Consider the following 24,944-nt stretch of genomic DNA (forward strand, 5'->3'; position numbering starts at 1 on the left):
AACTGTACTATGTTCTTCGTGTTTCACTGTTGCAGTCATTACATTTGGGTAGAGTCTCAAAGCTATAGATGGGATGATGGAATTATACAGCATTAAGAGCGGCTATAAGGCCCTGCAGGACAGCAGTGGCAAAGCCTGCCCTGGATTTAGAAAAGAGAGGTAAATGGCAATGTTTTGTGAACGTATGAACTGAGCTCCAAGTAGCAGCTTCTAGAATGTCTCTGGTAAGAACCCCTCTGAGAAAAGCTTCAGAAGTAGATGCAGCCCTGGTTGAATGGGAGCTGATCCCCTTGGGGACAGGTTTACCATGGTGCATGTAGCAGAAACGAATACAATGGCTTATCCATTTTGAAATACTCTGCTTTGAGATGGCCTTCCCCTCTGCCCCTGCAGCAAAAGCCACCAGTAGTTGCTCAGACTTTCTTACAGATTTTGTCCTGTTTAAGTAGAATCTTAGTTGTCTGTGTGCATCCAATGAATGCAGAATCCGCTCCCCCTTGTTCTGCAGATTTGGGAAAAAAGTTGGCAGATGAATGGTCTGGTTAAGAGCCACACTGGATACCACCTTAGGCATAAAAGAAGGATTGGTCCTGAGAGCCACCCTGTCCGGATAAAATATAACAAAAGGCTCCACTGCCATGAGAGCGTGTAGTTCTGAAATCCTTCTAGCTGAAGTGACTGCTAAAAGGAAGGCTGTCTTCCAAGAAAGAAATTTTACGTCTGCAGTGGCAGCTGGTTCAAAAGGAGGTAGGGTGAGTTTTTCCAGCACAAAATTGAGGTCCCATGCAGGGGTTTGAGCTCTCCTGGGAGGTCTCAAATTTTTGGCCCCTCTGAGGTACTGCTTTATCAAGGGATGAGAAAAGAGAGGAGGTTCTGTGTTGTAATGAGCCGAAATGGCAGAAACATGGATTTTTACAGAAGAAAAAGATGTGCCCTTGTGAAACATCTCAGTTAAATATTGCAGAATCTGAGGAATATTGGGCATTGCTGTGTTTATTCCTTGTGCTTGGTTCCAGGCACATAATCTCTTCCATTTATCAACATAAGATTTTCTAGTGCTAGGCCTTCTAGCCTCCAAAATGACATCCATCACAGGTTTACTGAGGGATGTGACTGGTGAAATTAGTTGATTAGCCATGCTGCAAGATTCAGAGTTTGGAGCTGAGTGTGCATAATTTGATAGTTCTGCTGAGACAATAGATGAGGAGTCTGAGGCAAGTACCACGGAGGAAGGTGTGACATATTCCTTAGAAGTGGGTACCAGTGTTGGCGAAGCCAGTCTGGAGCAATCAGAATCATTTTTGTTTTTTCCTGTCTGACTTTTAGTAAAACCTTGGAGAGTAGAGGCAGGGGGGAAAGGCATAGACTGACAGGTTTTTCCAGCTGAAGGACAGAGCATCCACTGTCCAAGCTTTTTTGTGATGCATTCTTGTGTAGAATTGTCTAAAGAGTAGTTTTGGGGGGAGGCAAAAAGATCTATGTCTGGGCTCCCCCATTTTTGTGTCAACATGCTGAAGATTTGTGGATCCAGTTTCCATTTGTGTAGGGCCATAAAATTTCTGCTTAGGTCGTCTGCCAGAGTATTTTGCTTTCCTGACAGGAATTGAGCTTGTAGATGTATTTGGTAAGTCAAGGCTGTGTTCCACAAGGCCATGGCTAGTCTGCAAAGGGGGTAGGAGTGGGAACCCCCCTGCTTGTTTATGTATCACATAATTGCGGTGTTGTCCGTCTTTATCAGTAGGTGTCCTGGATAAAGGAAGTCCTTGAAGGCTGTCAGAGCATTCTGTACAGCTAGCATTTCTTTCTGGTTGATATGTAGGTACATCTGAGTTGGGCTCCATTCGCCCCGAATGCATCTCCCTGCCAGATGGGCCCCCCCAAGCATAGTCTGATGCATCTGTAGTCAGGGTTTGGGTTGCAGGGGGCAGAGTGAACGACAGTCCCTTGTTTTGGTGACAGGCCTCTGCCCACCAAAGGAACTCCTGTTGCAGGCAAGGAATGAGAGAAATCATTGTTTCCAGGCTGTGACAATGTTGGCTCCATAAGCTTTTTAGGTACCATTGACGTTTCCTCATATGCAGTCTTGCATATGGAATTTGTAGAATGCAGGATGCCATGAACCCCAAGGCCTACAGAATTTTTCTTGCAGATATCTGGGTTTTTGTGGCCACTTATTTGAAGTATGTTATCAATTGAACTTGTTTGTCTGGTGAGAGGTGAGCCATCTGGGCAGTTGTATTCAAGCTTGCACCCAGGAATGTAATTATATGAGAGGGTACCAGCTGTGAATTCTTTTCATTTATGGTATATCCTAGGCATATTAGAAGCCTTTTTACAAATGCCAGATGTTGTAGAAGAGTGTCCTTGTCCTCTGCCTGAATTAGACAGTCATCCAGATATGGATAAATTTGAATGTTTGTCTGCAAAATGCAATCACTGGTGCCAGGCACTTTGTGAAAACCCTGGGCGCAGTATTTAAGCCAAAGGACAGTGCAGAGAACTGGTAATGCAAATAGCCTGCTTTGAAGCGAAGGTATCTTCTGCAAGATTCCCTGACTGGGATATGCAGGTAAGCCTCTTAAGTCTAGAGTTACCAACCAGGCATTCTTGCCTAGCATAGGCAGTAGCTGTTGTAAAGTCAGCATCTTGAATTTTGGAATGTCCAGTAAAGTATTTAGAATGGATAAGTCCAGAATTGGACGCCATGACTTGTCTTTTCTGGGTACTAAGAAAAGTCTTGAATAAAAGCCTTGTCCTTTTTCCTTTTCTGGTACTGGTTGAATAGCCCCCATATCCATGAGGGACATGACTTCTTTCTGGGCCTCTGCCCACTGATTTGGAGGCAGATCTGGCCATCCGTTTTGGAGTTGGCAACATGTGGAAATGAAATCTGTACCCCTGGGATACTATATTTAAGACCCACTTGTCCTGGGTAATTAGATGCCAATTTTGAGCATGAAGTGCTAGTTTTCCCCCCAAAGGGGCTGCCAAAAGATAAGTGCTTGGAAATGACCGAGGAAAGTCATTGAGACTGTTTACCGTAGGGTGGTGCTTTACTATTTCCTGATTTGGAGGTGGTGGCACCCCGTTGTTTTGTCCTGTAAGATCCTTGCGACTGAAACCTGGAGCCCTTGGAGTGTCTGGATTTGACCTGAGTGGCTCTGTTGGGTACTGGAAAGGACCAGTTCTTAGTAGTCCAGTGGCTACTGAAGCTGGGTGGCTGCACTTGCAAGAAATCTTTTACAGTTTGCATAGATTTAGCTTTGTCTTCTATCTTTTTCAAAACTCCTTCTGCCTTATTAGCAAACAGACCATCCTGCTGTAAAGGAGCATCCAGCAATTTAGTTTTAACATGATCAGGCAAATTTTGCTCCTTGAGCCAAGCATCCCTTCTTATCACAGATCCAGTTACGGCGGCCCTGCAAGAGGCCTCCAAGGAATCAAACCCACATTGCAAAGTATGCTTTCCAACTTGTTCAGTTGAATGCAATAAATCCTGTAACCCTTTATTTTCCACACAATCAGAAATCAACATAATTTTCTGTTTCAGTAAGCCCTTGACATGCTGTTGATATTTAAGCATATGAAACTGACAGTTTAAAGCCCTGATTGCCAGGGTGTAGACGTATAAACCTTCTTACCCCATCTATCCAGCGTCCTGGAGTCTCTAACAGAAGTGGTAGGATTTTTAGCAGTAGAAGCCTTAACACTCTTGGGACCCTGAGAAATTGTTTCAGGGATAGCAGTACGATTTTTGAAAAGAAACTTGTGGGAGTCAGGAACCCTGTAATATCTGTCTGGCTTACTAGGAGTCCGAGGCAGGGAATCAGGAGCCATGCTGGATTGTGAGAAAACATCATCAACAATGTCTAAAACAGGAGGTATGGCCAAAGGTCTATACTGAGGAAGAAGAAGAAAATCCCTAAGCCTCTTTTTGGGATTCTGAAAAATCCTGACTCTCCCAATGAAAATGTTCCCTTAAGGTATGCAAAGTCTCTCCAAAAGAAAAATCCTCAGGAGGAGAAGCAGAAGGGATGGATTCTTCTGCATCAGAGTCCTCATAAGGGGAATAGAAAATTCCTGATCAGAACAGGAATCAGAAGAAATGGAAACCTGATCTGAAGATTCATAATCAGTGCCTTGCCTAGGCCTCTTTGCAGGAGGGGGTTGGGAACCCCTGATCAAGGTAATCCTCAGCCATTTTGATCATTTGTTTTTTAGGCATAGGGGCCTGAGCACGTGGCTCATGCGTCGTTTTTTTAGACATAGAAGTTGGTTTTGGTCTTGTTTTTGATGATGGCGTCGGTTTAATATACAAATCTTTAGGCCTGAAAACACCCACAGAAGCCGGTACCTGCTCAGCAGCTCCGGACCCATCCAAGGGAGAGACATCCGCGGATTCAATACCTGGAGAATCTCACAGCATACTGGACTCTGAATGGGTCTCGGTAGAGGCCTGCGACTCAAAAGTAGCGGGCATCAGGGGCTGCGAAAGTGCCTCACTGAGTACCGGCGACTAGCTTAAGAGAAGCTTCGTCGTCGGTTTTGGACCTCAGCGGTCTGTCTTTTTCTTTGCGTTTTTTGTGAATTCCAGTAGTCAGATTGCTGACCGACGACGTTTCAGGATAGTTAAATCTTGAACCAAAGTATTTTGAAGCAAAAATATACTGACGCTTAATAGTGCGTTGGTTAAATTTAGCACAAAACTGACAGCAAGGCATGTTGTGGTCAAGGCCTAGGCAAGGAATACAGTACAAATGAAAATCCTTATGAGGTATTTGCTTCCCACAAGTAATACAATTATTAACTTTTACTGACATCGGTAAGGAGCAAGAAAAAGTTTCCCCAATGGGGTACTTAGCTTTAGTTTGAAGACTTCGGTTCTGAAACCCGAAAATGAAAATTTCAGTTGTCGGCCAATTGCTTCTGCTTCGGGCACCGCGTGGCAAGAAAGACTGGTTAAAATGGCGTTGGCTGCATGTTTTATACCCCTGATGACCTGACATCATAGAAGAGGAGACAGCAACCGACGCAGGACCCAAGACTTTGTTATTCAAACCGACTGAGGGCAACCTGCCAGCAGATTACCCAAATGTAATGACTGCAACAGTGAAACACGAAGAACATCTGTGCTTGCTGGGGGACCTTGTAAAATCTATCCGGTCGGTTAGAAGCTGGGACCTGAGATGCCGTCTAAAAGGCATCCAGGAAAGCTGGAAGGAGAGGAGGACCTGCAGATGGAGAAGACTGATCCATCTGCAGGAGTTCAAAATACCTCTTTTTAGTCTCAGATACATCAAAGACCTCCCATTTAAAATGCTCTTTCATTAGTGTAATTGTGTCCCCAAAAGAGAATTATTCCCCAGGAGAATCAAGACTAATGGTATCTTCTTCCTCAGGGGTAGAAAAATCTTTGGAGACTCAAGTTGGGAACAGTAAGTCAGAGATTCATCTGAAGAAGAGAGTTCTTCCTCTGACTCCTCCAAGGGCTGCACAGGCAGTAAGACTGGTTGGGGCATCTGAGACTGAAGGGCCTGGAAGGCTCTGACCAAGTTCTGGATAAAGGCTTCCCATCCAGGTGCAGATTCAGTAGTTCTGTGTTTTTCTTTTTGTTTTTTCTTTAGAGAAAAAGGAGAAGTCTGTTTAGGAGTCGACGTCGGGATGGATAGTAAGGTGGTAGTAGGCCCCTCCGACCCCACAAGCTGTGGTTCCCCCTTGCCATCAGGGCCTGATGTCTGAACAACCTTAGCGGATGTACTCTGGGTTTCTGCTGAACCAGCTTCCACCACGGTTCCCGGTTCTTGTGGTGAAACAGACGTCCGATGGGATCCTGGGCTAACATCCACCTCGAGAGTCTCACCAGACTCCTTAGGTGCAGCATGGGCATCAGGCCTAACTTTTTTGGCCTTCTTCCGAGGCAGCTCCTAGGAGGTACCTACTCCATCTGCCATACCTAATGCCAGACGTCTGAGTCTTTGGTTTTCAAAGTATAACTTTAAAGTGGCCAAGCAACTTCGTAAGGTTTTAGGTACAAAGGACTGGCAGATGTCATAAGACCTGTAGTTTTGGCCTTCCCCCAAACAAAGCAAACACTGGTCGTGCGTCTCCTTATGTGGAATTTGTCTTCCACAAGCACACTACCCCTTCCTAGCTGACATGTACATCTGGAATGCAAGAAGGAATTATAGATAAATATCCCAAAAGGGTACTTATCTGAAAGCGGACAGCCAAAGGCAAACAGAACAAAGAGATTCCACAAGCTGGTGACTGGAGGTCCGTAGATCACTGCGGCAGAGAAGTTCTGAGTTAGGTACATGCAGACGTCACATATATAGCCGATGTCAGTTTATGGCTGTGACATGCTATGCTACACGTACCCCCTTTCCTAAGACTTTGGTATACTGGCCGGATGTCCAGTGCTGCAGACAGCCACCTCCCTACTGTTATGAATACTGCAGCATGAGAATAGAAGGACATCTAAAGATAGAGACTTAGCTGGTCTATTGGTCCAGGGTGGTTATTCCAGACTGCAGTGCTCATCACTAACGTGAGGTGACAACATTGCTTCTCAAAGGGCTAATCAGAAGAGAAGGACTGAGCAGTAAAACTGATGTCATGTTTAATCCTGAGTTCATAATTTCTGTAGGTAATACCCCATTGTAAAAGGTTCTCTAATTCAGGACTTTGGTATTAGAATTATTAACACCTTAAGTTATAGGTAAATGCAAACAATGTTAAAAAGAAAGCATTCCTTATTACTACGTTAATTCTGAAAAAAAAAATATCTACACACTCGCCTGATTCTCTTGTTAAACTATTTACTTCTTACATCAGAGAAATTCTGAAGTTTAACCCCACTTTGTGTGCTTTTACTTCATATAGTGGGTTTTTGTTTGCTCCCTCCCAAGACTTAGTCCAGTGTAATGCTGAGGCCGGTCACAGAACATGGTATTTGGGGGCTCGGCACATCTGTGCATCTGTCCAGGGGAGTTACTTTTCCTCTCCTATCCATTTCAATCCCCCCTGCCCACTGCGGACCCAAGAGTTACCAGGAGGGGTGCAACAGAAATGTGCAGTGTTTTGCCCACCTCTATGGCAAATCAGCCATCTCTCTACCATTAAACCAGTCGCATAGGCACGCCCACTTTATGATGTCCCCAGCCTACACCAGAGATCGCCACCACAGGCTTCCATGGACCCTCCCACCCATCTCCGAGATGGCTATGTCCATCCCTCCCTGCCACTCTGTCAGTTGCCTTTGCCACTAATTGAACTTGGGATGGCTGGGTCGTAGTCTGGGCTTTATAGGTCTATGGAGCAGCTAAATGTGTGACTTTTTAAGTTTAGAAAGTTTTCAGAGAAGATTCACTAAGAGAATTGTTTCTTGCATTCTTACCAAAACAGATTGGAGTAACTTTGTTAATTCTGTTAGTTACTGCTGGTTTAGATAAAATTTATACCTAGCTTTTACAGATGGTTATGACAAAGAACTTAGAATGTTAAGTATAGAACTGTTTCATTGTGAGAAGGTTTCTGGGGGATCTAAAGTTACCTTCAAATTTGATAACTGCAGTACTGCTACTACTTGCACAAGGTTTATTCCACAATATCTTGCTGAACTTTGAGAAGTTACTACTAACAATAAGACAGTATTAGTAATCAATTTAAAACTGCATTAGACAAAAGCATGAGTCCTCTATCTATTCTTTGTACCAACACTCTGCATTTTTGAATAGTCCTTTAATCTTAAATGCAGCTCTCAAAACTACGAAGCTATAGAAAACTCCTCTTCTGTTATTTTTAGTGGGGAATCAGTTTTAGAAAATATAATAAACAATTACATTTATTATATTTTTTCAACTATCATGGTATGACAACTTAGTTCTAGCCAAATACTCGGAATGGGCCCAAGCCCCCTCATAATTACCAGCTAGATTAATTCTCAGCCTTAAGAATCTTTCTCCAAAACATAAAATAATACACAAGAATTTATAATGCTGTTACAAGAATACTCTCAAGTTTTGAAAGTGTTTTCTACAAATTATATGAGGATGACTTTGTTACATTTGCGTCTGCAGAGTTAGAATCGTACCTAAACCATTTAAAATTTCCATAGCTTAACCAATACAAACAAGATTTCCTTTCCACCAATTAATCTGAAATCAGAAGCTTAGTTAATGGAAAAGCACCTGGCCTCCATGGTTATATCTCGGAGCTAAAAAAAATTACTAGTAACTATCTAAAGTCCTACTTATGTTATTTAACTTTGTAAGTGCTAATGGCATATCAAATATTTACAGTAACAATACAGCAAAAAGTATTCTAATCACCCAAAATTCCGAATAATAAAGTAAATTACCAATTATAGACCTATTGCTCTAATACATCTGGATATTAAAACATATGCAAAATTTTCTGGAGAAAGATTGAAGGTCTTACCTTACATAATTTCCCCGTCAATCCATTTGATCAAACAATCACATTTGAATCTTCACAGCTTTTATATTTAAATTTAAAAGCTAACATCCATGCTTTTGCAACAGATACATCAAAGGCCTTTCACCAAATAAATATTCCTTTTCATTTTAATGCTCTTACAAAAATTCAAATGTCCTACTGATTTTAATAACTATATTGGAGTACTGCATATTAATTCATCAACCCAGTTATTGATAAATGCCTTTCTAAACCTCTCAATTAAGAATGGAGCAATATAAGGTTGCCCTCTCTCTGGCTGTCTTTTCAATCAATATATCAAGGTCTTATTCTTCGCTATAACCCAAAATTCTAATCACATCATCCCTACTCCCTTGAACTTTAAAATTCCACTGACCACTTTTATAGATAGCACTAATATCTGCCTAACTTGTCTTAACTCAGACTTACCTGAAATAATTTGCATTATTAAAAAAATCTTCAAAATTTGCCAAGTAAAGTTTGAATCTATATAAACCTCACCTTTTTACACTTCTTGAAAACAGATTATATAACATCGGCCCTAACATTTTTCCATCAGATACTTATGTATCAACTTTAGTTGTCCCATTCAAATTTCTCACGTAATGCATATTAAATGGATGTAAACATCCTTCAGATATACAATGATGTCAGCCCATATTTTATTCCTTTTTATCTAAACTGCAATTGTTACAATGATTATCTTCCCAAGACTCTTATTTTACTCTCACTTCTACTATACACAAGATTCCAAAACGTTTACTTAACAAACTAACTACTATACTTCTAAATGCATACGGCACCCAAAAAGCATCAGAATCTCATATTCTAAACTAGTCTACCCAAAACAATAAGGAGGTATGAGCTTATCTGATTTTTTTATATCATTTCATCGCAAGATCTTGCAGACATATTAAAGCTATCTACTATAATCCTTTTTTAATACATGGTACCCTGTACGGGTAATTACTTGGCATAAATATATAAACACAATTCATTGCAACCCTATGACAGTTCCACATCTTACACCTAAACACATAATCAATAAACAAATTTTTATTATTTTTTTTTTAAGCAACATACTGGTCATTTCCAAAAAATTATGAAAATTCTACACTTTACCCACATTGTTTTTTTTATTTCAACCTACCCATAGCTATCCAAACATCCACATTAATAAGTCTGATCTTTCAAAATTTCCACTACTTATATGCTATACAATTTAAATTAAAACCTTTCAAAGCTTGATCTATTCTCTTCCATACTATCTGCCCTACGAGAAATAAATAAATGTTACATAAAAAAGCCAGCTAAAACAACTTGCAATCAATGTTTGTTGTGTGCATAAAAAATTATTACATTGCCCCTGTATGTATTTCTTATAAGAATTTGAGTAATAACTTAACAGGAAAGTGTACATATTTCTTTACACAACTTTTAGCTATACGTGTTATAGAAATGTGAATTGTATCAGGTGACATAGTGTCATGTGAGGTGATTGAACATGTGCCTATGAATTGGGTTTTAAATATGGCTTCTATTCTTTTAACTAAAGTCTGATGAAGTTAAGTGTTTGAAGACTTGACGAAAGCGCTAACCATAAAAAGTTTAAGAATTACTGGTGCCTGCCTATTTTTTGTTGTCCTTCCTCAGGAACATTTCCATAATGCATGATAGAAGAACAGCAGGGCCAAAAGACACTGGCAGTAATGATTGCTCACAGACAGGCAATGTCAAAAATCATCCAGTCATCAGAGTCCTACTTGTGACCATTTGGCAGGGAGCCAGGTTGGGGGGGGGGTGCTGAACTGGATGAAAATCAGACAACATGGATCAAACATTACGTTAAGTACATAACTTTCATATCCAGTGTTGTTTATTTTCATCCGATTCAACTAGAGGACAGACTCCCAAGCATACAAGCCCTGGTGTTGCCAAGAAAGAACATTCCTAAGTATGGTGGAGCAAAAAGATGAATGCCATCCTGATTGCTCATCCAGTCTATAACAGGATACAAATGCATGAACTGTTCGCCAATTAGCTGCTGTACTGATAACATCAACAGATAATCTACTTGCAAAGGCTACAGAGGTTGCTACTGCCCCTGTGGAATGAGCTTTTGGCTTCAAACCCTTTTTATTGTACACAACATATGAAATATAATCAGATAATCATCTAGACAAAGTTACTTTAGCCACTGCTTTGTCCAATTTTGGCTTGGAGAATGCCAGACAGCTAATCTGACTTTCTGACAGGTTTAGTGCTATGAAGATAAAAATAAGCTGGTGATGGACGTCCAGCAAATGAAGCATGTAGTCACCTTTATTTGAAAATCTTGGAAAAAGGACTATCAGCTTTGGAAGCCACTTTACAAAGAAAGGAAGCATTAGTTATAAGTGAAACCCTGTCCTTACGGGAAAAAAAAAAAACACAAATACAGTGGTTCGCATGACAGTGCTTGTATACCTGATATCCACTCAGCTGAAGTGACAGCCATCAGAAAAATTGTTTCCAATAAAGGAACTTTAAATCCACTGATGCTGCTGGCTCAAACATAGGTGGAGTCAATGCTTGCAACATGACGATAATGTCCCAAGTAGTCTCCGATAGGGGTCAAAGGAGAAAGGTTCCCTTCCAGAAAGCCTTAGAAATCCTCAAGAAGGCTACAAATGAGTTGTTCTGGCCTACAGGAAAGCTGGAGATGGCTCCCATCGGCTGCATCTTATATACCCCTGGCGCACTGACGTCAGGGAAGAAGCGACAGCAACCGACACCGGACCAAGACTTTGGAACTCTGGCCGACTGAGGGACCGCCTGACGGCAGGATAACCCAAGTGTAATGAGTGCAGCAGTGTAACACGATGAACATCCGGACATGTAAAGGAGAAGTACTGACAAAAATTTGAGGATAGAGGGAACAAGGTGAAAAGGGATCTAGACCTTTAGATGTTGTCCAAATGGAAATCCTCTTCCATTTGCTCTGTTAATTTTTTGTGATGATATGTTTTGGAACACTGATATGATCTGAACAACTGACAAGGAAAGCCTGGCATCTTTGGCTAATCTTAGAAATGGAGGGATCAAGGAGGATTTTATATGGTCTTAGGGGACAGTTAGATGATTTGTTTTCTAGAATATTGGAAACTGTTGCTGCTGCATGTTCCCACTGGTGGGTGGAACATCAGAAACTTTGTTTCCGTTTGGTAGGGGGAAGAAATAAATGGCACAGAACAACCTCTGGAAATTATATTCAGCTCCCATCAATCTGTGGTTATGTTTTGACAGGCTTGTGTGTAGCGATAAATGACCCCCCCCCTCCAAGAATTCCTCCACAGTGTGGCAGTTGGGCAACCCTTCAGGAGTACTGAAAGGGCTTTCTGAAAAATGGTCCATGAAACCTGGGTCCACCTCTGTTGTTAGGGCAATGTCCGTTACTGTTACCTCCTGCTCTGCCATAAGGGGGTCCATCGTCAGGAGTCTCCTGGTTAAAGATTCTGTGATTTTCTACACCACTTCTTCTTCTTCCAAGTCTGACTCCTACAGTAGGACCTTGCGACGTGCAGAAGCAGATGTCTACCACAGAGAGCCTTACCATTCTTCTGACTCCTGGTCAGTATTTATTTTACTTTCGGTCTAAACATGGTGGACCCATCAAAGGGAGCATTGATGAAAGATGCCCTGAAGTTTTCTGCAAAGTCACAAAGGTTCTTCAGGCAGGTCAGCGAATGGTGATGTCGGTGTCTGCTGCCCTTGTTGTGCCATCAGCTGCGCTGGAGAGCAAACACATGGCCACACTGAAGGTAGAGTGGAGGGAGCCCACTGTCTTCTGAACATCCTCAGAAAAAACACCTGAGAATGAGACATGGATATCTCCTTAGTCAAGTCTGCCTGAAATCTGGTGACACTAGTTAAATAATTCAGCACTCTGAGTGTAAATATTGCTGAAGCATACATCCATTTTCCAAAGCAGTCCACAGCCCTAGATTCCCTATTGGGGATGGACCAAGCAACCCTCTTCAGTCAATTCATTCTTCATGGCTAACGCTACAACCATCATGCCCACAAGGGGACATTTGCTCCAATGTTTCCTGTCTGTAGGAGAGCAGAGAATCTTATCTGGTTTCTTGGGGATAGGCTCTACCTATCAGGGTCTTTCCACGCCCATTGAGCCATCAAATCAATGAAGTTATCAACAAGTGGTATCAACCAGGATGAAGCTGAGCCAGACCCAAAGGCTTCCAGGAACACAGACTAATCTTGAGAAAGATTATTTGTGTACCATCCCTCTCTCTATTTCACCAATTCCAGGATCCCACTGAACTGACGTCCTCAGAGGGGGATCTTTGGGAAACCTTTGCCTTCATCCTAGTCTGTCTCTTCTGTGATGGACTCTGGAGAAGAGTCTAAGTGCTTCCATTTGCATGTCTGTTTCTATGAAATGTCTGAGGGGGGAGGTTTACAGGACTCAGAATAAGACTTGGAGCTTATACAGTAGGTCACCTGGGAAGCCTGTGGGACCAACTGTTCCTATCTGACAAAAGGATGAGAAGATAAAACTAATTCCAGTTAGGGTTTGGATGGTGCAGACCGGTAAAAGTGCCTTTTCCCTTGGTAATGGAAGGACCCATTTGAAACCCTGAAAGCAGAGGATGTCATCAGCCCCAAAGGCATTCTCCTGTACTCGGACAGAAAGGAAACCTTGGAGATGAAGGACCTCGACCATGAGGTGTATCTCGGTGCTGAGCTAACCACTGCCGAAGCATCAAAGGGAAGAGACGGCTATTGAAGTTCAAACCCTTCCCCAAGACGCAACATCAAAACTTCAGCTCCGAGACTCCTTTAAATCCAAACATGTTGGACCCAAAAGAGTAAGAGAACCTATCACACCAGAAGTCACTTGTGTTACTGGCTCTGGCAAAGGTGCTCCAGGGCAGATCTGGCCCAAAAGTACCATAGCCAATGGGCGGATTCCTGAAAGGAGATCAAAGGAGAGGTAGATGGTCCCAGCCCTTAGTACTATCCCAGATGATGGTAGAGAGAGAGTGAGTCCCAAGCAGTATCTGCATCCTGAAAAACTTTCCAATCATTCTGTCAACGTCCTGCTTGGTCAGATTTCTCGATGTCAGGGAAGATGACACCAATGACGGTGGTCTAGAAAGTTTCCTCTCTCGAAGTGTTGGAGAATGTAGTCTGGAGATGACTGGATATGGTGAAAACCTGGACCTAGTAGAAGACATACCAAGCTTAAAGACCATCAGCACCAAAAGTCTCGACACCCTGGGATCCGACCTTGAAGTTGAGGACAGATCTGGAGACTTGCTTACTGGATTTTTCACAGTCTGATTTTTATCCTTTAGATTTTTTTCTTGATCTTGTCATATTTAAATTTCTTGTCCTTATCCCTGTTTTCCCTGGGTTTTTTGTCCTTGGCTCAGGGAGAAGTTGCAGAACAGGATTAGGAAGGGGTGGCAGACCCTGTCTGGGGAGGAAGGAGTCTCTTCTTGTTTGTAAGGCTCAAGAGCTAAAAGGAACACAAGCCTGACGAAGTGTCAAGATAAGTAGTGCCTAAACAATACAGGCAAATGGAGTGTGGGTCCTGGGGTGACAGCTTATGCTCACACTCACTGCACTTTTTTGAAACCCTGACCATCACCTATAGATGAATAGCGAACACAGACAAACATCAACAATGACTGACTTAAAGAGCTGTATAACTATTTAGTTATGCCTAATACATATAACAGTAAAGAACCCTAAATAACAATTAGTAAAACACACAAAAACTACCAATATTAAACCTGCAAGAAAAGAACACTAGTTAACAATCCTAAGAACCTATCCTATAGGAATATCTCCAACTATCCTAAACCCTATTCTAAAACTAACACTATTAAAAAAATTAAGAAACTAGAGAGATAGAGAACGCTCTCAGTAAGGCAGGAGGTTATGGAGATCTTCCAAAAAGGATAAAAATTTAAAAAACTGAACTTGTACTTGGAGACCTCGAAATCATGATTGAACACCTCAGACGAGTTCTGAAGGAGTAGGGTTGAATTTAGGGAATTATGAGTAGGGAAGAAGTCACAGTCCTGGAACTAAAGGGCTTCAGATTTGGTGTAGAGGTCGGATCCATTTAGATCTGGCAACCCATAGCGGAATCGGACAAAAAAATAGACAACATTGGATCAATGCTTACATTACTCCAGTTTGTAAAGCTAAATTTAATAATACATTTGCTGAAGCCTGCACTACCTGCAATGCACCTAAACTCAACCTATTCTATATTCTATGGGAATGCAAACCCATCAAACAATTACATCTTACAATGTTTCAAAGGTTGAAGAAACTCTCTCTCCCCTGGCTTAAAAGCAATTCCCTGGCAATTTGTGCTATTACATCTGCCCCATGGATATATGTAACCAGCTTTACTAAAAGTCTTAATTATTTTTAGCATGGCTAAATTTTATACAACTAAAAAAAACTCGTTATCCACTATGTCATGGTATGAATTTACATCAACAATGTTTACAGACACACAAAAGCAATTAAACTAATGTTTAAACACAAAAAGGAATCACAATCTATGTTTAAGGCATGGAATGTAGTACTAAATATTTTGAACTAGGACATCATAAAACGTATTCTTTATTTCTTGCTTTGGCATTGTTTTACAACTGTAAACAAAGCCCCCCCATGCGCAGTAGCAAGGCCCACCGAAACCCCACCCAACAGGCTGCCCACATGAACAAACATGAAAATGGTGAGGAAGTCCACATGAATATTCATTCGTTATTACTGGTATTGCGGTAAACATTAAAAGTGAAATTAACCTTGCTGGCAAAATGGAATCTTTTACTTTTATTATCTTTTATAAGAGGGACTTGCTCAGAGTGTACTATTTTGTACTATCTTTTTCTACACGGTTTTATTTTTTTTTAAACGTTGTTACTGCCTAACAGTCTATTACTTAAGTTCTATTTGATTTTCTCGTTATTGTTTGAACATCATTATTAAAATATAAAAATAACATAATTTGAATCTGATGTCTTCAACCTCTGGCTTCAAGAGTTTGTGGCAAACACATCCAGTTATACATGCAGCTCACAATTATTATTTTTTTCCTGCGCTTTTTGCAGGGGGGCCAGCCCCCCTGCACTCCCCCATGTATATAAATACAAATATACCAACTCCAAGATCGCACTACTTTGAGGAAGCAGGTAAACAACTCGTGATGTCACAGGGAAATCTGCATGACATGTCAATCATGCATCATTTGCATGCTACATCACAGCCATTAGGCATGTTAATCATTATGGCCATGCCCATTCCTGACAAAACAGCGGGGGGGGGGGGGGAGCTACTGTTGTAAAACATCGCCCTTGCTTCTAATTTTATCAACTATGCAAAAGTCACATTTATCTCAATTTACAGTGGGATGATGAGTGTATCTAGGTTGTATACATTGTACATAGTGTGCTTAGGTTATGTAGAAGTTTCTTTTAAATTTGCTTGCACTCATCTTAATGTATGTTACACCATTAATTTACTACTCATATTAGCATCTGTTGCATTGTTTATGTCTTTAAAACTAATAAAAAGTCTTTTTGGAAGAAAAGAAAGACTTAGCAGACTGCTGCTTTGTGGTAATTCATGAATACTGCAAGATGCAGCACGTCATATAATGCAGTTGCAAAACTGAGTCTATGGTATTTTGAATTTCACTGCACTTTCATGTTTTCGAGTTCCATAATGGGTGGGGGACACTGGATTTGGAAGGAATCACACAATAATTTTCATGCCTCACATGATTCAATTAATGTCAAACAATTCAAGTCCCAGCACCCAGAAAGAAGAATTGCCTGAAAAAAGGGGAATTTCTTGAGCGAGATGAGAAATGCCAGGGTGATACTGCAGTAACTTGGCAGAGGGATGTAAGGCCAGTGATACCCATCTGATGGCAGTAAATAAATAAATAAATACGATGTCCTGTTAGAAGTCCTTGCTCAGTGTTTCAGTCTAGTTCTATTCAATATGCTGAACTACTCCAATTCGGCACTATGTTGCTGACAGCATGGGTCGACCAACAGCATGTAAGAGCTCTATGTCATCACCTGGGCAAAGGAATATGACTGTGTCTGAAAAGTATTTTAACTCTAGTCTAGAAGAATGGATGATATAACTATCAGCAGAGAGCACTAATCTCACACTTCCAGGCTGGACAGTTAGACAGCCTCAACCTTTACAATCTAAACTAACCAGGTGCCAGGCCACTGCATCACAAGAAACAGACGTTAAGTAACTAAAATTAACTTCTTATGAAAAAGAATTACTTGATACAACTCAACAGCACACACGAACCAACAACAGAGTGTATTCGTAACACAACAATGGATTACAAAGACAGCAACTGTTCAAATCACAAACTGTCATAAAACAGTAAGACAACAACTGATACTAACTCGATTTTTACAGTCTTTGCCTGCACTGTAGGAGGATTGCACTGTAAATGGCCTACAGAAGTCAGGACACGATGTCTGCTAAAAAAAGGCTTTATGTTTCATTATAACTGACAGTTTCCACAGTGGAAAACTGAGTCAGTTTATTTAAAAATACATGGTTCTATATATAAGATACTTTGATCAATAAATCTTGGACACTACAGTACAAAGCTTGACCTTTTGAAAAATTAATCCAAGGCAATACAGCACAGAACATACCTATTCACATATCATGGTTCGACTCTTTTCATAAAGGTAAGAATTCATGGTTCAGTAAACTGCAACATCATAAACAAAACATCAGTGACACATAATGTTCTTGAAACAAGTAATCATTTATGTTCCTTAGCATGGTACTGGGTCCTTATGTGTTGATGCCAGCACTTCAAGAACCTTGCATGAATGGATATCCATTTTTGGCTTCATTAACAAGACACAGCCTAATATGTCTTTGACATTATAAACATATAAAGTTGTCATTTTATTCTTTATTATGGACAGGTTCATTACATGCTGCAACCTCCAACATTCAAGGAAAAATATGTTTATCACTTAGAATGCTTTTATATACACACTCAAGTATTAACCTTTAAAGACAAAAGGTTAATACTTGTCAGGAGTGCTATCAAAAACAAATATTGTAAAGCCTGTAAGAAACAGTACTTAGCTTGACAACAAAACTTCGTATGAACCATAAGCACTTACCTCTGCTCTTTTCAACATTTCCCACTTATTTAAAATTTTCATGGCATATATGCGCTCCGTGTGTTTCATTTTTACTACAGCAACCTGAAAGAGAAATATTCATTTTTTTTAATTTTACTTGTCAAAGCAGGTACTAATCCAAAAGTGTGTGCCTAAATGCTGCCATTATTAAGTATCTGTGTGCTACTGTGCCCCATGGGATACAGTAATGAATACATCTCACAAGAACTCCTCCCACAAAGTCATATCTGTGGCACAGAGGATTTAGTACCAATAATTCTCTATATAAACCAGGTTCAGCTAGATGTCTGGGAGTTGTTATAGGCAGCTGATAAGGGATTAGAATGACTGTTGTTGGCTCACCCACTTCCAAACATAGATGTTTGTAACATCCTAACACATAACTGATATCTGGGGGAAGGCCAAGGCCTGCAGCTCCTGGGTCTGAGATTTAGCAGGCATGAGACAACTAAAAAGTATAAAGTTCTATGTTTATTTAAGTGCCTGAGCCCTGGCACTGCACAAATCACCTCCATAAAAAACTTCTCCAAAGCCAACTTCATGCTACTCAAGTCAGAAGTGATAAACGTCATGACACCCATGCAGACGGGAACTGACAGTTCAACTGCTGAATCCTACACTAAGGCACTGTACGAGCACATCCACTCATGCATGAATCGTGCCATCCCAAATAGAACCAAGATGTTCTCATCCAAAAAAAGGAAGCCAATCTGGTGGTCCCCTGCATAAAGAAACTTTACAAAAAGGAAGAAACTGTTGCAGAAAAGGGGAAAATCCCAGGATGCAAATAACTCCCTTACCAGCCTCAGTAAGAAACTGAGATCCCTCATAAAATCCTCCAAAGCTAGTTACGAAAATAAAATTGCCAAAAAGTCTAAAGACAACCACAAGGCATTCTATAACTATGTCAATAATCTAAATGGCAATGCTCAGATCTGCTATGAACTAAAACAGAATGGCATTAAATACACTGATCCCAAGGATATTGCCAATATCCTGGCACACTGATTCAGTGCCAACTTCACCCCCCTCTCACCCCCTAAATGGCCCATCTCAATACCGGAAGATTGCCAAATTCTGGTAATAACGGTCACACAGGTAAAAAACGCACTCTCCAAAGCTAAGAATACAGCATCCATGGGACCAGATGACATCCCGGGCTGTGTACTACATGAACTACAATATGAACTGGCACCTCACCTAAGTGTCATGTTTAATCATAGCCTCACCTCAGGTTTCGTGCCCACTGAGTGGCGCACAGCTACAGTTATCCCACTCCACAAGGGGGGATCCACCTTGGATCCCAGAAACTACCATCCCATCAGTCTGACAAGCCTTATCTGCAAGGCCATGGAGCGTATTATCATGGAACTTATAAATAAAGACATTGGCAACCTTCAAACACTGGACCCCACCCAGTTTGGGTTCGTGAAGGGCCGATCTTGTCTCCTGAACCTGACTGACTTATTCGAATTAGTCTCCAGAGCCATGGACAAGGGTAAGGTGGTCCACACAGCCTATCTAGACCTTGCCAAGGCCTTTGACACTATCCCCCACTCTGGAATCATAGATACACTTACTAAGCTGGGCATTAATCCCTACGTCACCCAATGGGTTGCTAACTGGCTTACTGATAAGAACACACACTGTAAAAGTAGCAGACTCCAAATCCAGCTCCAGACAAGTGACAAGTGGAGTACCTCCAGGTTCAGTCCTGGGACCGCTCTTGTTTGGCAACTACTTCTCTGAAGTACAGGCCAACACTAAGGGACTCTGAATAACAAAGTTCACACATGACTGCAAACTGGGAGCCATTATTGAATCCCCAAATGATGTGAATACTCTACAAAAGGGCCTTACACAAACAGATGCTTGGTGCCAGAGCCATGGGCTCAAGCTCAATGCCAAGAAATGTATAGTTATCCCCTTTGGGAAAAAACATGTACCCATGAATTACCATACAGGTGGCAGTACACTAAATACTAAAAGTGTGATAAGAGACTTAGGGACACAGGTGGACAGTGGCCTCACCTTCAATAACCACATTGCCACAACAGTCAGGAAATCCTTCTATGTGGCACTGGCACACCTCAACACTACGGGCTTTTCCTCCAGAAAAAAGGAAGTCATTGTCCCACTGTACTCATCCCTCATTAGACCCATTATAGAATACAACGCCATGTTTGGTATGTGCCTCTCTGGAAAGGCCGCAAAAATACCTCACTAAACGAATCACAGGCCTAAAGCAGACACCCTATGCTGACCGCCTTAAAAAACTCCAGCTATACTCTGTCGCATATCATCTACTCGGAGGTGATCTCTGCTTAACATACAAGGCCATGTCAAACCCAGAGCTGGTGGACATGCTACACTTAAAGAAATCCCAATCTGTCAGAGCCACACGCTCCAGGGATCTAAACCTTGTCATCACAATAAACAAAACATGCTGGAGGGATAGGTTCCTGACCCAGAGACTCCCCAGACTCTGGAATAGATTGCCCATACATGTCAAGCAGAGTGCCTCTTTGGCCCTCTTCAAAAGGAACCTTGACGACTGGATGGGAGAAAGGAAATTCACCCCAGGGATCACATCAGTTGCCCTGCTAGACAGGGGTCCAGGGAAGTAAATAGTGTGGGAAGAAATAGCCAGGGAATTATTATGGCTAGGCTTGTATAGGCCCTAGGGCTGATAGCCTAGTACCAACCTAGGAACCTAAATAAAACATATGGAGATACAGAGTTAAAATACACATGTACAACAAATGACACATACACTTAAATTAAAACAGACAGATAGTGTTAGATAAAGTACACCAAGAATAAAAAATACACCAGTCGAGAATAACAGGAGTGTGCTGAGGTGCACATTTGTACTGGACTCAGCAATGCATGCACTGCACTGTGCTTTACAGATAATGGGTAACAGGGAGGTGAGGTTGGCTAGAAACATAAAAAAATTACCTCTGTATACCTAAATTAGGACAACTGTGATCTTCAGCTATCAGCTCTCGCTCCATTTGTCTCTAGACACCTGGAGTCAGGAGGAACAAACGGGCCACTAAAGAAAACGATCACAAAGAAGACAAGCAGGAGGGAAAAAAATACTAGAAGAGTCCTTCACAGAATCTCTCGGATCCCAAACCTCATCACCTCATGAAAACTGATCGTGTGCTGCTGCTGGTTAAAACATTTTAAGTGTTATGAAAATTAACACAACCACTACAGGTCTATACAGAACTGAAGTGAATACATTTTTTGTTTTTTCAAGAGATAAAAAGTCTATTGTTAAATTTCTCCCTGAAAAAAGAAATTGCTAAAAAAACATAACACAGCTTTTTGATTCATCTGGAAAATGTATACTACAAGAAATTATAATGTTGAGTGTGTCAGCTGCTGTCATAAAAGTGCAATGGATAAAGACAAGTAGTTCAGTCACTCTTCCGAAGTCTGCTAGTGTAAAGGCAGACAGATCCATACTAATGTGGAGAGAGGCCAGAAGCAATGTCAGACTCTACAGTGACATCTTGGTCCTGGACACACGTTTTAGAAACACAGCCAAGAACATGACCTCAACGGGTCCTGATAACATCCAAGGATGCCTCCTGAAAAGTCTAAAATATGACTTATCAGGACTCCTGGACTCGCTATTTAACTATAGTCTTTAAACAGTCTTTCTGCCATGTGAATGGTGGACTGCAACAGTCTGCCTTTCGTATGGTAGTACCTTCAACAGATCTTGGTAACTATAGACCCATTAGTCAGACTAGTCTCATTTGCAAAGCCATTGGAAGAATTATCATTGAAATTATCAACAAAGACATAGCAGACCTCCAGACGCTGGATCCATCCCAGTTTGACTTTATCAAAGGAAGGTCTTGCTTACTGAAACTGGTGGATTTCTTTGAAAAGGTCACTGTAAGGCACTGGAAAAGGGAAACATTGTGCATACTGCCATACCTAGATTTGGCTAAAACATTTGATACAATACCCCACTCGAGCATTGTTAACAAACTTATGGAACTAGGTATAAACCCCTTTATAACGTGCTGGATAGCTAGCTGGCTCTATGGTAGAACCCTGGAGATTAAAATCAGTGAGACCACCTCCACAAAAAAGGCCAGTCTGCAGTGGGGTCCTCCAGGGCTCTATGCTAGGCCCACTCCTCTTTGGCATCTACTTCTTGGATGTCAAAGCCCAAAGGGTCTGGCTAACCAATTTCACAAATTACAAACTGGAAGCAGTCACTGAATCCCCCCAAGATGACAAAATACTTCGGGAATGTCTAATACAGGCAAGCGCTTGGTGCCAAAATCATGGCATACCAAGAAATGCATTACAGTGCCTTCTGGGAAGTAAGCCACCCTGGGTAACTAAATCATCAATAATAAACCTCTAAAAGTTGACTCATTAGCCAGGGAACTGGGAACTCATGTAGATAGTAACCTAGCCTTCGACCAACATGTGTCCACGGTAATAAGAAAAATCCTTCTATGCTGCAAAACTTATAAGCAAAAGCTAGGTCCAGAGAGGTCATCATACCACTGCACTCTGCCTTCATCACACCCATCATAGAGTACAATGCCCACATCAGTAGGTACCTGACCAGACACGTAGCAACTGCAATGCCCACAAAGGTTCCTTACAAAAAGGATAGAGAGAGTAAACACAATGTCCTATGCTGATCGCCTCAAAGCCCTGTCTCTTTACTCGGTATAATACAGACTTCTGAGTGGTGATCTTTGTATGGCATACAAGGCATCCCTGGACAATATTTTGATGAACCTTTTGCACATCCGCAAAACAAACAGCATCAGAACTACTAGATTAAAAGACCTAAATCTTGCTTGCAACATAAATGAGACATGCTACAGAAACAGAGTTTCTCAGAGAATTCTCATCCTCTGGAATAGGCCCCCCATCAATTTGAAGCAGAGATCCTCCCTAACCCTATTTATGCGCAACTTGGACCAAAGGATGGGTAAACAGAAATTCACCCCGGTCTGTAGCCTATGTTGCCAATGGACAAAAGCAGTCAGCAAATCATCCTCTATGTAAATCAGATGTGTTGGTCACACGTGGGTTGCACAATGAGGCTTATAAGGGCCCTAGTGAATGTTAGCCTAGTATACACCTATTAACCTATGAAGTTCAGCCCTACAGGGCCAACAGTAGCACCTGAATGAGAGAAGGTGCAGCACCCTATTCCTGCAAAGGAGCAACAATGGAAATGGCATTCCAACAATCAGTGTAATGTAGAATGGTTCCCTTGGGCCTTATTCTAGTGAAGATTTCATAAGTTTTGACAGCAGCAGTTGGAGACAGAGGCTAACAGTTAACTGGAGAACAAGGACTGATTGACTGCTCTTCACTCAATAAAAGCAATTTTACTTTTATTTGCAGTTAAAAGTCTCACAGAAGTATGCCTACTCAAAATTAAACTGGACTGTAGTGTAGCAGCTAGTGTTGTTGACTTACAATGTTTAGTTCTCTATTCTGGTTCAATGTTGGTGTGCCTTCTGTGCTGAATCAGCTCAATCTTCTCTTAGTATGCATGGATTTCTGCCAACACTCATGCCAAAAGGTTAGAGGTGTGTGTGTGTGTGTGTGTGTGTGTGTGTGTGTGTGTGTGTGTGTGTGTGTGTGTGTGTGTGTGTCCAGTTCACCAGTGGTGCTGAACAGGATTTATCAGAAAAAGAATGAATGCATATACAACTGTAGTATGAAATGGTAAAATAATGCCAGTTACAGAAACAATTTGAAGACGAAAGGCTTGAAAACTATTTACTAATTTTCTTCTAAAAGCAGTTTAGAAGAATGAAGTAAGAGTACTAAACTGTTTAAAGGAAAGCAATGTAAGAAATTAATGTACCAAAAATGCACAAATTACAATGCTGTGTGTGTGTGTATACATGGCTGTGGCATGATAAAACCAGCATCCTTTCCTGAATCAACTTCTTTGCCTTAAGCCCAGTGAATAACAGGATAGATAGACTCTGGCTCTACTATGACCTTGCATTACATAAAGTCGATAATGGAGAATGAATGGATGAAAAACAGCACAGCCTACACAATAAAGGCAAGCAACTATAAAAAAGAGGTTTACATTCAACAGATAAGTTTCATAACTATCTAAAAATGATGTAACCATAAATAAAAAAATTGACTATTCCCAGTGCTATTGTGCTTTTAGAGAGAAAAAAATGATGTCTGTATATGTAGATTTCTACAGACACCAACCACCATACTAACTGAAAGTATGCTGCATTACAAAATGACTTTATAACACAAAATATGCAGAAATGTAAACAAGAAACAAGGTGCAATAGTAATAAGGTGCTAATCAAGGAAGTGCCAGTATTGGGTGGTAAATGAATAGCAAAAGTTTTAACACAGTAAAAAAAAAAATAACACAAAAATGAAAGACAACAAATATAAAGGGTAGGAACACAACACACAGAACAAAAAAAAAAACATATCTTAAGAGATAGAAAAAACATTTCAGTTTGCAGTATCATATTTTTTTCCTTTTTATTTATTCATTGAGTTAGCCCACTGAACACAACTGGCCCTTTTTTAGGGGTGAGACAGAAGTGCAGTCTGGTTAAATTAATTGCTCAGAGTTATAAAGAAGGCAAATGACAGTGGAAGGAATCAAAACCTCTACCCTCAAACAGAGGAAACAGCTTGTTAACCAATCAGAGGCTTAATCCTGTGTGCTGCCTCACATCATACATACTCTATTCCACAAAGAAAGCTTCCTTTAGAAATGTGAACATCTTCTTTCTAAACATTCTTTCATTTATTCAATCTTAAAATGAGTGTTCATTAGCTCAATGTTGCCTGACAGTCAAATTCAAAACATAACAGCCAACTAAACTACATTATACCCCACATCAATAAGTGCAGTGTAAAGCAACAACCATAATTCCACTCTAGACATTTTACTGAGATGATTAATGCTTACTATTTTCCCCCAAGGAACATCCTCTGTAAGGTGAATCACCAAAATAAGGGTCTGAAAATACCACTCCTGAGTGATGATTCAACTCTAAAATACAGTGGTTTTGGTATGCAGCAGTTTTGAATTTATCCAGCAGATGGCAGTGTAGATCAACCTATAAATTCAGGGCAAACTTGCATTCTCAGACTGTTTCGAAGTAACTTGCATGTGTTAGCTTATCATGAATAGCCATGATTCTGGATAATTACTGACAAGTCCAGCAAGCCAACTAGTCCATTACACTGTAATCAAATCTTACAGCA

At 41.0% G+C, this 24,944-nt stretch overlaps 1 protein-coding gene across 1 annotated transcript in view; it reads right to left on the bottom strand.

Annotated features, from left to right (window-relative positions):
* The window catches only part of LOC122803905 (serine/threonine-protein kinase MRCK beta-like), a gene marked incomplete in the record, with an annotated part of 2,302,169 nt that overhangs the window by 1,886,598 nt on the left and 390,627 nt on the right, over nt 1-24,944 (bottom strand). Inside the window, 1 exon segment of the mRNA XM_044073588.1 lies at nt 17,661-17,744. Coding sequence (XP_043929523.1) covers nt 17,661-17,744 — 84 coding nt within the window.

Source organism: Protopterus annectens, chromosome 6.part0 (assembly GCF_019279795.1).
Source record: "Protopterus annectens isolate FY-2018-M chromosome 6.part0, PAN1.0, whole genome shotgun sequence".
Classification (NCBI taxonomy): Eukaryota; Metazoa; Chordata; order Ceratodontiformes; family Protopteridae; genus Protopterus; species Protopterus annectens.